Source organism: Salvia miltiorrhiza, chromosome 2 (assembly GCF_028751815.1).
Source record: "Salvia miltiorrhiza cultivar Shanhuang (shh) chromosome 2, IMPLAD_Smil_shh, whole genome shotgun sequence".
NCBI lineage: Eukaryota > Viridiplantae > Streptophyta > Magnoliopsida > Lamiales > Lamiaceae > Salvia > Salvia miltiorrhiza.
The window spans coordinates 3,501,769-3,515,895 of record NC_080388.1 but is presented as its reverse complement, the minus strand read 5'-3'; the positions used below and the strand labels follow the sequence as shown (position 1 = coordinate 3,515,895).

The 14,127-nt window shown below is 34.7% G+C and overlaps 1 protein-coding gene and 1 long non-coding RNA gene across 4 annotated transcripts; both read left to right on the top strand.

Annotated features, from left to right (window-relative positions):
* The first annotated feature begins 78 nt into the window (after window positions 1-78).
* On the top strand, window positions 79-821 carry LOC131012676 (uncharacterized). Its single transcript, XR_009097416.1, has 3 exons — window positions 79-133; window positions 245-304; window positions 735-821. It is a non-coding gene; the product is annotated as an uncharacterized LOC131012676 (long non-coding RNA).
* A 1,705-nt stretch (window positions 822-2,526) lies between these two features.
* Window positions 2,527-6,743, top strand: LOC131012673 (pentatricopeptide repeat-containing protein At3g22470, mitochondrial-like). Of its 3 annotated transcripts, none has more exons than XM_057940663.1 (4): window positions 2,527-4,819; window positions 5,451-5,739; window positions 5,786-5,987; window positions 6,104-6,743. In XM_057940663.1, the coding sequence occupies exons 1-2, from the start codon at window positions 2,755-2,757 to the stop codon at window positions 5,453-5,455; spliced, it is 2,070 nt and encodes a 689-aa protein (XP_057796646.1). In that variant the 5' UTR covers window positions 2,527-2,754; the 3' UTR covers window positions 5,456-5,739; window positions 5,786-5,987; window positions 6,104-6,743. The 3 variants fall into 3 exon arrangements, with proteins under 3 accessions (XP_057796646.1, XP_057796645.1, XP_057796643.1); XM_057940662.1 differs by having other exon boundaries at window positions 2,527-5,739; window positions 6,104-6,290; window positions 6,380-6,743; XM_057940660.1 differs by having other exon boundaries at window positions 2,527-5,739.
* The last annotated feature ends 7,384 nt before the right edge of the window (window positions 6,744-14,127 follow it).

The window sequence follows — 14,127 nt, the reverse complement described above, 5'->3', positions numbered from 1 at the left end:
ATTCTCAAATTTTCCTGTTACATTGTTAATATGTAGAATTGTAATCGAATCACAATAGCTTATGTTAATTTCTCTCCATTTTCAGAAATCTTGTCAGGAAGTTAAGCAGTTGATACGATTGATAAAACCAGAGGTGCTTTTCTTTTGAAACAATAGAAGCCACTTTTATTTTAGTATATATTTATGTTATCTTTTTATGCTATAATTGTTTTCACTTTCTAAAACAGCAATGATATGCTTGCAGGCTGTTCTCGTGGAGCTTTGCCCTAGTCGCGCTAAATATCTTAAGCCTAAAACAGGCGAGGTTGAGCCGTATTTCTATTTCATTTCTTTTTAGTTTTGGAAGAATTAATTGAATTAAGTGCTAGTAATTAGTCAGAAATAATCATGAAATGGTAGCACTAGTATTAAGTTGGAAGATGCCACTCTATAATTAGTCAGAAATAATGATGAAATGGTAACTTTGGCCTTTTGGGGTTCAAGATGAATGGATTTTTCAATGTCATTGTAAGAAGAGCCAACGTGCTCGTGTTGGGTGTTGAAGATGAATGAACTTATTAAGAACACTTCCCTTGTCTGACTTTTCATATGCTCTTAAGTAATATGCTCTTAAGTAAGAATTGTTAACTCATCTTGCTAAGGTATGATTCTATCTTTCATATATGCTGACTTAGTAGTGAAACATTTTTTGGCGTATGATTCTATCTTTCATATATACTCATCTCCTTTTCTAGAGTAATACTGGGGGAGAGTTTCAAGTGGCGTATGAGGAAGCCAACGAGTATGGTGCCAAGGTTGTACTTGGTGATCGACCTATTGGTGTAAGCTACTTTTCTTTTTGTATCTTGCACTTTGAATAGTGTTAATACTCTGACTGCGACTATTGAATTTTCCTTGCAATAGTATTAACCATTTAATTAATAGCTGCGAGTTCATCTCAGAAAATCATTCACAGATTAACTTTTAACTTTTCATTATTATTAATGTTTAACCTCTGCATGGTTATACACCTACACATTGTATGAATATATCCTAAAGCTTACTACAACTTGCTTTTCAATTCCTAGTTTTTGTCTCCTGCAGATTACAGCGCGGAGAATGCGGGTCATGTCGTTTCTTTGGGAATTTTTCCTCTATTGTCGTAAAAATTCAAGAGATAAACTCAAAGATACCTTAAAGCTGGTATACTTATTTGCCATATAAGACTTACAAATATTATCTGCGTTATATGTGGGGAGGTCAGTTTTAATGATACTACTTGAGTATAAAAATGTTGATTTTTCCTTTATGCAGTTCATGAGAGCTCTCAATGATCCTAACGCCGTTAGTGCAGTAACTCTGGAGATGGCCAAAATTAGTCCTACTTTATTTGAAACCCTTACCCATGAGCGCGATCTGTTAGTGTTCTAATTCATCTTGCTATTTTAGGCTTTTCATCCTTGTAATCTTGCATGTTTGACTGTTTTCATTCTGTATTTGCTATATATAGATATATGTCGGCCAAGTTACTGGAAGTCGCTCGCGAGCATAACTCTGTGGTTGCTGTTGTGGGAAAGGGCCACGTGCCAGGAATCCAGAAGAACTTGAAACAACTTGTTGATGTTGATGTAAAGATTTTATACCAGTCGTTGATTATTTAAAATTCGATGATCATTCGACGTGGTAGTGTCAAGTATATCGTCTTGATCTAACTTGATGTTTTTGAACGTTTCAGATGAAGCAGCTTCTAACTACAAAATTTTCACTCAATTTTGAAATTGATTTGAAATCAATTTGAAATTGAAAACTCCCTTTTTAATATAGTATAGATATATATATAAATTATATAACTTTTGATATGAATAAATTTAATTTTTAATTGGGTAAATTTGGTATAAAATCATAATAAACTTTCAAATTTTGGTTTTTCCCACAATATTTCATTTTTGTTTCAAAATTCATAATAAATCTTTTTTTTTGGAATTTCCCACGATGACAAATTCCGATCAAAATTTAAATGACGTGGCAATACAATGTAATTATATGGAAATTATGTGACATGACAATCTAATTGCCTCCTGCGTTTTAACGGTGCTTGATCCTGTTAGAGCTGCGATTGGGATGGCCGTTAAAACGTGGGGGCAGTTTGCTTCAATTTTGAAACGTTGAGGTAGTAAACAGCGTCAACTCTGACGCTAGGGTGTTAAAGGCGATATGGGTGTCAACGTTGAGGGAAAAAGTGGTACTTAACCCTTAAATATGCCACATCATTCAAATTCGGAGCCACGTCATTCAAAAAATTCGCCGGAAAATCACACTATGGGAAAGTTCAAAAAAAAAAAAAGATTTATTATGTATTTTGAAACAAGAATGAAAGTTTGTGAAAAAAACTAAAATTTAAAAATTTATTATGATTTTAAACCAAATTTACCCTTTTTAATTTAAAGGTAATTTGCTCTACTTTGACTAACTCATGGCCAAATATATTAATCTTTATCAGCAAGAAAAATAAGACAAAATCCGTCCACTAATTAATTGCAAGGAATTTATCTTCATTTCGGTCTAATAAAGTCCTATTATTTGGGATTAGTTGAGCTATTTTATTGTTTTCAGTTATGCTTTTCTTTGGAAGGCTATTTAACACAACACCCACTTTGTTTATTTTCAATCAAATTAATCTGCTTTTGCACTTATCTTATCATCATACACCTTTTTCATTCATCTCTTCGAAATATTCTGCAAAATTATCACATAAAAAGAAAAACTAGAGTGAGGATGAGTCGGAATCACGCTGCCATGATTTTGGGAAGAATTATCTCCAATTCTTCATTCAATTCATCCACTCTCCCCATTGCTTCGTTTCTTGTCAAACCCAGATTCAATTTTGATAATCTCACCCACCAAATTAGATACTTCTCCGCCTATCCCAGATTCGATTTTGAATCTATACGTGAGCCCAATGATGCTGTCGCTCTATTTCGGGAGATGATGAGAACGGAGCCACTTCCTTCTGTTAAGCTTTTCTCGAAATTGCTGAGCGTTGTGGTCAAGCTGAAACAATACTCTGCTGCACTTCATCTGTTCGACGAAATGCTTCAAAGGGATGCTCCTGTAAATCACTACACGTTGAATATTGCGATTGATTGCTATTGCCGACTGAAAAGGCCTGATTTTGGGTTTGCGATCTTAGGCAGTTTTTTCAAGCGTGGGTACGAGCCTGATGTTGTAACCTTTAACACTCTCTTGAAAGGCCTTCTGTTTGTTGAAAGGATACCAGAGGCAGCTAAATTTTTGGGGAAGCTGTCGGCCTTCCATTTATGTGAGCCCGATAAATATACGTATAATACTATAATTAATGGATTATGCAAAGCTGGGGATATTCTCCAGGCGATTGAGTTGCTCTGCTCATTGGAAAAGGGAAAAGGGAACTGCAAACCCGATGTCTATGCATACAACATAGTCATTGATGGTCTATGCAAGGAAGGAAAGGTGGACGAAGCTCTCCAACTCTTCTCCAGTTTGGGTGATAAGGGGATTTCACCCGATATTGTGACATATAATTCAATAATCGAGGGGTTGTGCAGTCATCGTAGAGAGGATGAGGCTGAAGACATTTTCAAGAAGATGATTGTCTTCCCAGATGTGGTGACGTGTAATATCTTTGTGGATACTTGGTGCAGAGATGGAAATGTGGAAGAGGCCGAGCATTTGTTGGTATCTATGAAGGAGATTGATGTTCACCCCAACATTGTCATATACAATGCATTGATTAATGGGTATTGCTTGCAAGGGAAAATGGATGAAGCCGGGCGCATTTTCCAATTGGCAGTGAACTCTGGAATCAAGCCCGATATCATCAGCTACAATAGCTTAATGAATGGGTATTGTTTGCAAGGGAAAATGGACGAAGCCAGACGCATTTTGCAATTGGCAGTGAATTCCGGAATCCAGCCTGATATCATAAGCTACAGTAGCTTGATGAACGGGTATTGCAAAATGGGGAAAGTTGATGAAGTTTCACGTCTTTTTACCATAATTCCTGCTAAAAGGTTAAAGCACAATGTGGTTTCTTATAGCATAATGCTAGAGGCCTTATTTCGTGAAGGCAAATGTGAAGACGGCTTGAAGTTGTTTAAAGAGATGGAAGCTCTACAAGTGTCTCCGGATATAAGGACTTATAATATCGTGTTGGATGGTTTGTGCGGAGCTCATCGTATTGCTGAAGCTTTTCCAGTGTTGCATATCATGGAAGATAAAGGTATCATTCCAGACATAGTAACATACAATATTCTCATTCAGGGATTGTGCAACGACAACAATGTCAGAGAAGCAAAGGATCTTATCGACGAGCTTCCATCCAAAGGTTTGCTGCCTGACATGAGAACATATAATATTCTCATTGAGGGATTGTGCAACGACAACAAAATCGGAGAAGCAGAGGATTTGTTTGACGAGCTTCTATCCAAAGGTTTGCAGCCTGACGTCCTAACATATAGTATTCTCATTGGTGCACTTTGCAGAAAAGGGCAGATAGAGGAGGCCAAGGATCTGTTCTATGAGCTTCCGTCCAAAGGTTTGCAGCCTGACGTAATAACGTATACAATCTTTATCGGTGCACTTTCTGAGGAAGGGCAGATCGAGGAGGCTAAGTATTTGATGATGAAAATGGTAAACAACGGTTGCTTGCCTGATAATGTGACGTACAATGTTTTTGTTCAAGGTCTTCTCAAAAGGAACCAGACGCTTGATGCAATGCCACTCATGGAAGAGATGGATGCAAGGGTATTCACACTTGACAAAATTTCATATTCGATGTTGATTGAACCAGTGAAAAGGGAAGGTAAAGATAGCGTTCTGTTTAATAAGGTTAAGAAACTCGTACCAGAGGATTTCTATTCTAGTTAGGTCTTATGTTGTGTTTGAAGGTCAAGAATTATTGCAATAGAGATTAATGGGAAAGTACAATTGCTTATTTGTTTATTTAATCTCTATGTTTTTCTACAGTAATGTGGAACGATAATCAAGACTAGATACATATAATAAAGTGGCCCCTCTCTCTCTCTGTCTCACCTATGACACAATGTAAACTACATAAAATAAACTACATTTAATTTAGTTTCACAATGTAATATGAATTCTTGATTGAAATCAAGATCTCTGTTTTTTCTGAGCTTGTAAGTTAATGTATGGCGATCTTTAAGTGAGATTTGAACTCGAGACCCTCCAATACCTCCTGTGGTATCTGAGGTTCATTGTCATTATTGAAAACTGAGCATCGAAAATAATAAGCAATTAGTTTTCTTGGGGAGAAAAAAAAGAAATATAGACCTTGCACAAGAACTGCTGCAAGAAACAATATCAATAGGAACAAGTGATGGCAGCGATGTTACTGCTGAGCTCTATCTGTGTATTAATTGTTTTTGACTTGTCAATAGTTTTTAACTGCCTCCTGTTTGGGAAGTATGAAACAGATTGAATCCCTTTGCTCAACTTGATACGAGCAGCCGACTGCTAATTCATCAAGATCCGTTACCAGTAACGGAGAGGCTTCGTACTAAGTCGGCTAAGACAGTTGAATATTGGCACAATGTGTTAGAAAACAAAAGAGCAATTTTGAGTTCTGGAGAGGGGGACCAACGCTTAAATGTGTTGTATTCGAGTTATAGCCATTTGCCTGCTCATCTAAAGCCATGTTTTCTTTATATGGGGACTTTTCAAGAGGATCGCGAGATTCCAGTCTCGCGAATCACCAAACTTTGGGTTGCTGAGGGATTTCTAAAACCAAAAGCTACTCGAGTCTTGGAAGAGGATTACTTAAAGGATCTCGTTGACAGGAACCTCGTTTAAGTTGGTAAGTATCGTAAGAGTGGAAAGATTAGATCTGTCTGCATTCATGATCTTCTCAGAGACCTATGCATAAGCTTAGCAGATGAAGAAAAGTTATTTTCTTCTGCGAGAGTTTGGTGTGTGAGTGAGGGATTCTACAGTGAGAGATCTATCAACGAAGTGTAAGTTGCGGTTCTTTGCTCATAGTCCTGCTAATTTCTCCGAGTTCAAGCTTCCTTCTTCAATATCCTTTGTTTGGAATCTGCAAATGTTGATCTTTGTTTGGAATTCCCAACAGGTTATGAAGATTTCCAGTGGGTTTGCTGAGCAAGAGGCTTGCATTCCCCACTTGGCTAAACAAGTTGTGCTTGAGAAACTGCAGCCTCGCTCGAGAAGATCTGGCAACGATTGGTTCGTTCCACATCTACAAGTTCTTGAGCTAGAACACAACTCTTTCTTGGGAGGCGAGTTGAGCATTTTCAACGGTGAGTTTCCTTGTCTCGGGTTCTTGAGAATCGACGGCTGTGATGTCGTGTGTTGGGCTGACACCTCTGCTTTTCGAGCTCTTGAAAAGCTCATTGCTTGAGATCTGTGGCAGTTGCAAGAGATCCCTTCGGATATCGGAGAGACAAACATGCTCAAACTCATTCATTTGCATCACTGCTCTGAATCTGAAAGAGCAAGACAGCTTTGGGAATTATAGCCTTACGATTGAAGTTGACATCTCTTGTTACTGCTGCAGTGAGAGTCTCTTAATATCACTTTAAAACTTCAAACTTTTTTCAGTTTTCCTAATTTGTTATGATTTTCCATTAACCTGTACTTTCATGAAATAATCAAAAAAATGTAGCTAACATAAGAATATAATTCTAACCATTGTACAAATTCCTTCCTATTTTAATTTTTTTTAATTCAAGTCCACTAGTTTATTAGTACAATTTCATTGGGTAGTTGATTTATTTTCTCAGCGTATGACATTATTCTCAGAATTATAGTCATCCCTTTATATTTTCTACATTTTTATTTAAATTTCACGAATATAATATACTACTATAATATAATTTTATGATTTGATCCACTGATGTAATCAACTAACCATATTTTCTCACAATTATATTATTTGTATTTTTTTAATGTAATAAATAATCAAATAATATAGCCAGCCTATGACATTATTCTCTTTATTATAATCATATATTTATTTTTTGTAATACATGTTAGTTTAGCTATAAGAGTAAGCGCGTGCTTCAGTATATATTAGGGTTATTGGCGCCTAAATATACCAACTTTGGGGGGTAGTATGGTTTTGCACATGAATTTTGAAAGGTGTAAAAAAATACATGAACTTTAATGTTGTAGCAATTTTATCACAAATTCAAATATATTAGATATTCGAACTCCATAAAAATAATTATAATTATTTTTACACTTTATACAAAGTTGAAATTTCATGTTTTTATTGAGTAATTGATGTTTATTTTATTGTATTTTAAAAATATATTTAATATTTATATTATTTATTTAAATATATCATTTAATTTCGATGTTCATCGTGCATTGCTCAAATGAGTATACTAATACTAGTGAGCATATTAGATAGTTGTATTTTTTATGGGTTATACAGTGTGGACCAACCACGAAAAAATTGAGGGAAAAGGAGGTGCATCGTTTTTTGCATCATGTAAGCTTGTTTGTTTGCATGCTTGTGACTTGTGAGCCTTGAATATCTTCGATATTTATTTTAGTGTTAATAGGCAAAAATGCTCTATTCCTTATGTTGTATATGAAAAATACTCTATTTTATAAACTTAAGCATTGTATGCCCTAATTATGTGAAGTACCTATTTTATCCTTTGATGTTGATGAGTTTGTTTGATTTTTTGTGAAAGTCTTATACATTTGATCGATTTGACAGCTATCAGTCATAAAAGTCAATGATTTAACAGCTATCAGTCAAGAGTACATATGACCGGTGAGTGGCTAGATCATGTGTATGTTCGGGCGGACACATAATTTCACCGAGCGGACACATGATTTTACCGGTCGGACACATGTTCTAGCACCCGAATCATGTGTCCGGCCGATAAAATCATGTGTTCGCCCGGTGAAATCATGTGTCCGTCCGGGCGGACACATTATTTTATCCGCCAGATCATGTGTCTGATCGGTAAAATCATGTGTCCGCCCGACGAAATTATGTGTCCGCCCAGGCGGACACATGTTCTAGTCATCCACCGGTCACATGTTCTCTTGACTGATAGCTGTCAAATCGTTGACTTTTATGACTGATAGCTATCAAATCAGTTAAATGTGTAAGACTTTCACAAAAAACCAAGCAAACCCATCAAATCAAAGGGTATTTAAAGAATACGGTATAAAATACTTATGTTTATAAAAGACGGCATTTTTCACACATAACTTAAGGAATAGGGCATTTTAAATTTTCACTCCTTATTTTATTAGGAGTGTGTAGTGTGATACATCTAATGTGTATAAATGAATAGTAGATATTGTACCAATTATTTTTCTAAGGAGATAAGAAAATAAGAAGTATTAATTAATGATAATATTTTTCTAGTAGTGAAGGTTTGATCAATTGAAGTTTCAAATCTATGGCAATCATCAGTTTTTATCTTAACTAGTGTATCTCCCGCGCTATGCGTGGTGATTGTAATCTTAGACTCGTATAAATTGTGTATGTATTTTATATTTTCTTCGTCCACAAAAAATAGTCCTAGAAAGAGATGATACAGATTTTAATAAAAATGGTTAGTGTATTGTAAATGAATAAAGGATCATACTTAAAAATTAATATAAATAATATTAATTAATTATATTGTGAGTGAAGAAAAAGATCCATCAGATCCATCATGTGATGCAAACTTTCCAAAACTATAATGAGACTAATTTTTTGTGGGCATCCTTAAATGGTAAAAATAGACTGTTTTTTATGGGCGTAGAGAGTAATTATTAGTATAACCTAAAAAAAAATAATTTTATTATCAAATTTATTATTTGCAAAGTGATATAATATTTTAATATAATCATGTAATTTATGCAAAAATATAACATTTGTTTATATATAGATATAGTATCACTTATATAATAAGTTGCTAATGATATAAACCTGATTAACAACTACTTTCAGATTCAAAATTATAATTAATAGTCAAATCAAGTAATATATATATATATATATATATATATATATATATAAGGAAAATATAAAAAAATAAAAAGTTACTTCATTCAAATAATATATTACTTTAAATAATATATTGAATTTGATTTTTATTTTTTAACTCCTTATTTTTTTTTTAATTTAAATTTTATCCTTCCAATTAAATTTATTTCCACACACTTTTCTTTATAATATATATATATATATATATATATATATATATATATATATATATATATATATATATATATGATACCATTTTATGATAAATTACATATGTCCTATTAATAACTTTAAATACTACTCCCTCCGTCCCAAACGAAATGTCCTATTTCTTTTCGGCACGAAGATTAAAAAATGTGTATAAAGTAGATAAAGTGGGTTGGTGGAAATTATTTAAATATTAAGTATAGAGAGAGAGTGTATTGCCAAAAAAGGAAACATGACATTTCGTTTGGGACAGCCCAAAAAGGAAAACATGACATTTCGTTTGGGACGGAGGGAGTATAAAATAAATAGGAATACATAAGTTTAAAAAATTAAAATATTAGAATTCGAAAAACTATAGAAAATTACTGAATTTTAAAATATAGATTCTTGTTTCTAGAAAAATAATATAAATAGTTTAATATGTTAAAACTTTCATTTACTATAAGTTGCTCATTTTAAATTCATTTTTTACATAGCATATGTATTAAATTAAGGGTTCTTTCATGATATTTTATTTAACATGTATATTAGATATTTTATCCAAAATATAATTATATGAAAATAACAAAAATATATTTTATATTCAAAATGAGATAAATGGGAAGATAATTAAAATTTTAAACAACTTCTACAACACAAGCAACCAACAAATTAGTGGTGCAAAAAAAAAAAAAATTCGGCAGTTCTAGTTAGATAGTGGATATATTTTTTTTCAATTCCAGTTATATCCTTCAAATTGGAATATTAAATATGCTGAAGTGGTGAATATATATTTCCCATATTATTATCATTCTACAAACTATATATATAGATACAATATAATTATTATTATTTTAAAGAATATTCACATAATTCTTTTATGATGCCATCGTTTTGTAATTTCCTTCATAAAATAAACTATAATTTATATTTTAATGTTTTTTAATAGTAATATTATTTTGTTCCATTAACAAAATATATGCATTAAATAAATCTAAATGCATAATATAATCAAAATATCATAAATAAAAAAAGAAAGAGAAATAAGAAACAAAAAAGTTTTTTTTTTTTAGGAAGAAACAAAAATAGTTAAAAGAAATTAAAAAAGCAATATACACGGCATTTTTCTTTTGTTGGAAGTGGTCAACATTTTCAATAGTGGATTAAGCAATTTTTTCCCATAAATTCCAATTATGTCCTTCAAATTGAATGAAATTACATTTACTTTGCTCTTTATATATATAAAGATTGGAATATTTAGAAGAAAATATTAGGAATATTTTTATTTTCCCAACAAATGGAAGGGGAATGAGGACATTCTAATCATTGAAAAAAAGAACATATTTGTTTTTATTTTATGATTCATGCTCTTAATAAAACAACATGCTCTTAATAATTGCTTTCTCTGTAATACTATTGGGGTGAAATGCATAACCTTTTTAAGTACTTAAAATTAGGAGAAAGGAATACTAAGTTGCTTACTTTTGGAGCACAAATTTATACTTAAAAATAATTTAAAATGACTAATTATAAAGATAATTACTTAATCACAAGTCTATAAACATACTTAAATAGTTAATCAACGACTCTTTAATTTCCGTGTCCAAAAGAAACGCCTCAACTTCGACAGGACGGAAAGAGTAATAATTAAAAGGTATACGCCTTTGCTTTGCTTTCAAGAACTTGACATATTTGTATTCAACCAAATATATACAACTTTCCCAAACAAAAATTCTCACTACTACCAAAAATCTAACAAAGTAGCTTCTTCTTATTCATTTCTTTTATATAAGAAATTTATAATTGGGCAAATAGCACCAAAATCCTTGTAGTTTCACCAAATTCGCATTTTTCCCTTGACCTTTAAATTTCTTGTTAAAATTCTTGACCGTTGCTCCGATTCTTGTTTTTCCCTTAGTGACGTTTTCCGACTATTAATTAGATGACGTGTCACCAACGTGGCACACTTATGTTGAGTAGATTAATTAGAAGCTAAACGACGTCGTTTTGCGTTTAACCTAATAGCGTCAAAATCCCTGAAGTTTGGCGCGATTCTCGTTTTTCCCTTGACCTTAAAATCTCGCGTGAAGGACAGAGAGGGAGATTCAGAGGGTGTTTCAGTTTGAGGGAGTATAGATAAAGGACGAGGCTGACACTCCTCGCCGGAGTTACAACGGCGGCGGCCTCGTGCTTGTGTGTCCGTGTGCGTAGGCCCAGATATGTGGGCGTGTTTGATGGGGAGAAGAAGGATTCACTTGAGTAAAGAGAGGGGAGAGAGATTAGTGAGAGAGAGGAGGTCGGCGGCCTGATCGCGGCGGCCGGAGGAGAAGAGAGGAGATGAGATCTATAAAGAGAGGAGAGACGAAGACGAAGGACAAGGTCGGTGATGTTCCGGCGGGATGATGAAGACGAAGACATAGATTGCGTGTTTTTTTTTTCTCAAGAACCCTAATTTGAGAATGAATTTAATTTTGCTCTCAATTTTTCGATTGGATTTCATTTAATTCCCTAAATAGACATAATACTACGTCATTTCACGTTATAACTTAAACTATATCATTTGCTTCATCGGAAACTTAATCCTACGTGGCTTTCCGACAGCCATGTCAACATTAGTTAAATTGCTGATCAATTTTATAGGAAAAATGAGAATCGGAATTAAGTTCAAGAATTTTAACAAAAATTTAAAGGTCAAGGGAAAAATGCGAATTCGGCGAAACTTCGAGGATTTTGGCGCTACATGCACTTTATAATTTACCAAAAAAACTAAAGAAGGAAGTAAATGTTCCCCGCAAAATGCTTGGGTTTGGGCTTAGAAAAGACTATTTGTGAGATTTGGCGCCCATATTTAATTTTGGATTTTTTGTTATTCTAGGGTCCATGTGTGAATATCATGATTCTATTCATAGCCTCCATTTTACTCCTCGTAGCCCCCAATCTAAAATAATAATAATAAGTATTTATAAATTTACTAATTTATCCTATAACCCATAGCCCCCAAATTAAATACCCTATAGCCCCTCAAATTAAATACTCTATCATTTACGTACGGTTGAATTTATGCTACAAAACTTCACCAATTATCGCAGGATCCATGAGACGATGAGGATGCTATGGTAGGAAACCATGAGGCGTCGCATATTCTCCTCACGAATCCTTTCAAGAAATTCCTCGAAACAAATCACATCTTCTTCCCACGAATCCTTTCAAGAAACAAAACTTTGTTGGAAATTCATAGTGATTTAATTCCTGTCTTCTTCCATTCCCAAGCTGAACCTGTCCACGTACTTGGAATACATTCCGGTAATCGTCAAAATTTGCCATTCCACGGCCCGCTCCACTGTTGAATGAAGTTTGCTGATTCAAAATAGCAGCTGACTCAGTCTTCATCAGTTAGTTTGTTAGTCTTTGTTAGTCATGGTTTTCCTTATTTTTAGCTATTCTTGTTGAGTAGATCGTGTCACCTTAAGTGGCTAGGATTTCTGATTTTTCTGTTGAGATGCATATCTTTCCGTTGTATTCTTTATGCTTAGAGGGCTTATAAATAGCACCTCATATCAGATGAAATATATCAGCTTTTTTGGAGTCCTCTAAATAACTTGCATTTGTTTCCTTTTGTTTGGTGTTCTCTGCTTCTTGTTCCCAACATTTGTGGTATCCAGAGCTTGGTTCGATGGCCAGCAACGGGAGTTCAATGAGTGCTGCACAACCACTCATACCACTCTTCAAGGGAGAAGGTTACGAATACTGGAGCATTCGTATGATGACTCTACTGAAGTCTCAAGATCTTTGGGACTTCGTAGACCAGGGATTTACAGATCCCGACGAGGCGAACAGGTTGCGGGAGAACAGGAAGAAAGATGCCAAGGCGTTGGCAATCATCCAACAAGCAGTTCATGATGGTGTTTTCTCACGAATTGCGGCGGCGACCACCTCAAAGCAAGCGTGGTCAGTTTTACAAACGGAGTTCCAAGGAGGTTCAAAGGTCATTGTTGTGCGATTGCAAGCACTTCGACGTGACTTTGAAACGCTGATGATGAAGAACGGAGAGTCGATCGCTGACTTCTTGTCAAGAGCAACGGCAATAGTGAGTCAAATGCGGTCATATGGAGAAAAGATTACGGACCAGACCATTGTTGAAAAGGTACTCAGGAGCTTGACTACAAAATTCGATCATGTAGTAGCTGCAATAGAAGAATCAAAAGATCTATCAATTCTAACATTTGAGGAATTGATGGGATCTCTTCAATCACATGAGTCGAGGATTAACCGATCATTTGAAAAGCCTGATGAAAAAGCTCTTCAAGTGAAAGGTGAATCCTCCAAACAAAAGGAATTCTCTGCGGAAAGAGGACGAGGCAGAGGAGGTTTCCGAGGTCGCCGGCGTGGCCAAGGTCGAGGTCGCGGTAGATAAGACACAAAGCAATCTTCTGGTGGACAGCAAGGCAACAAGAGTCATATTCAGTGCTACAATTGCGGCAAATTTGGGCACGTGAAAGCAGATTGCTGGTCCAAGGAGAAGCAAGTGCAATATGTCCAAGAAGAGGAGGAGGAAAGCAAGTTATTCATGGCTTGTGCAGATGCTGTGGATATGCCAAATGATGTTTGGTTCGTGGATAGCGGATGTTCCAACCATATGTGTACCAGCAAGGAGATATTCAAAGAGCTTGATGAATCTCACAAGATTCAAGTCAGGCTAGGTGACAACAAGGCAATTCAAGTGGAAGGGAAAGGTACTGTAGCAGTGAAGAATAGCCATGGTAAAACCAAACTCATTAATGATGTCTATTTTGTTCCTAACTTAGCACATAATCTACTAAGTGTTGGGCAATTGATGACTATTGGATACTTGTTATTGTTTGATGATGGCTCTTGTGTTATCAAAGAAAAGCAGTCAGGGCAAACTATTGCAGAAGTTTGTATGACAGAGAGTAGAATGTTTCCGCTGCGTG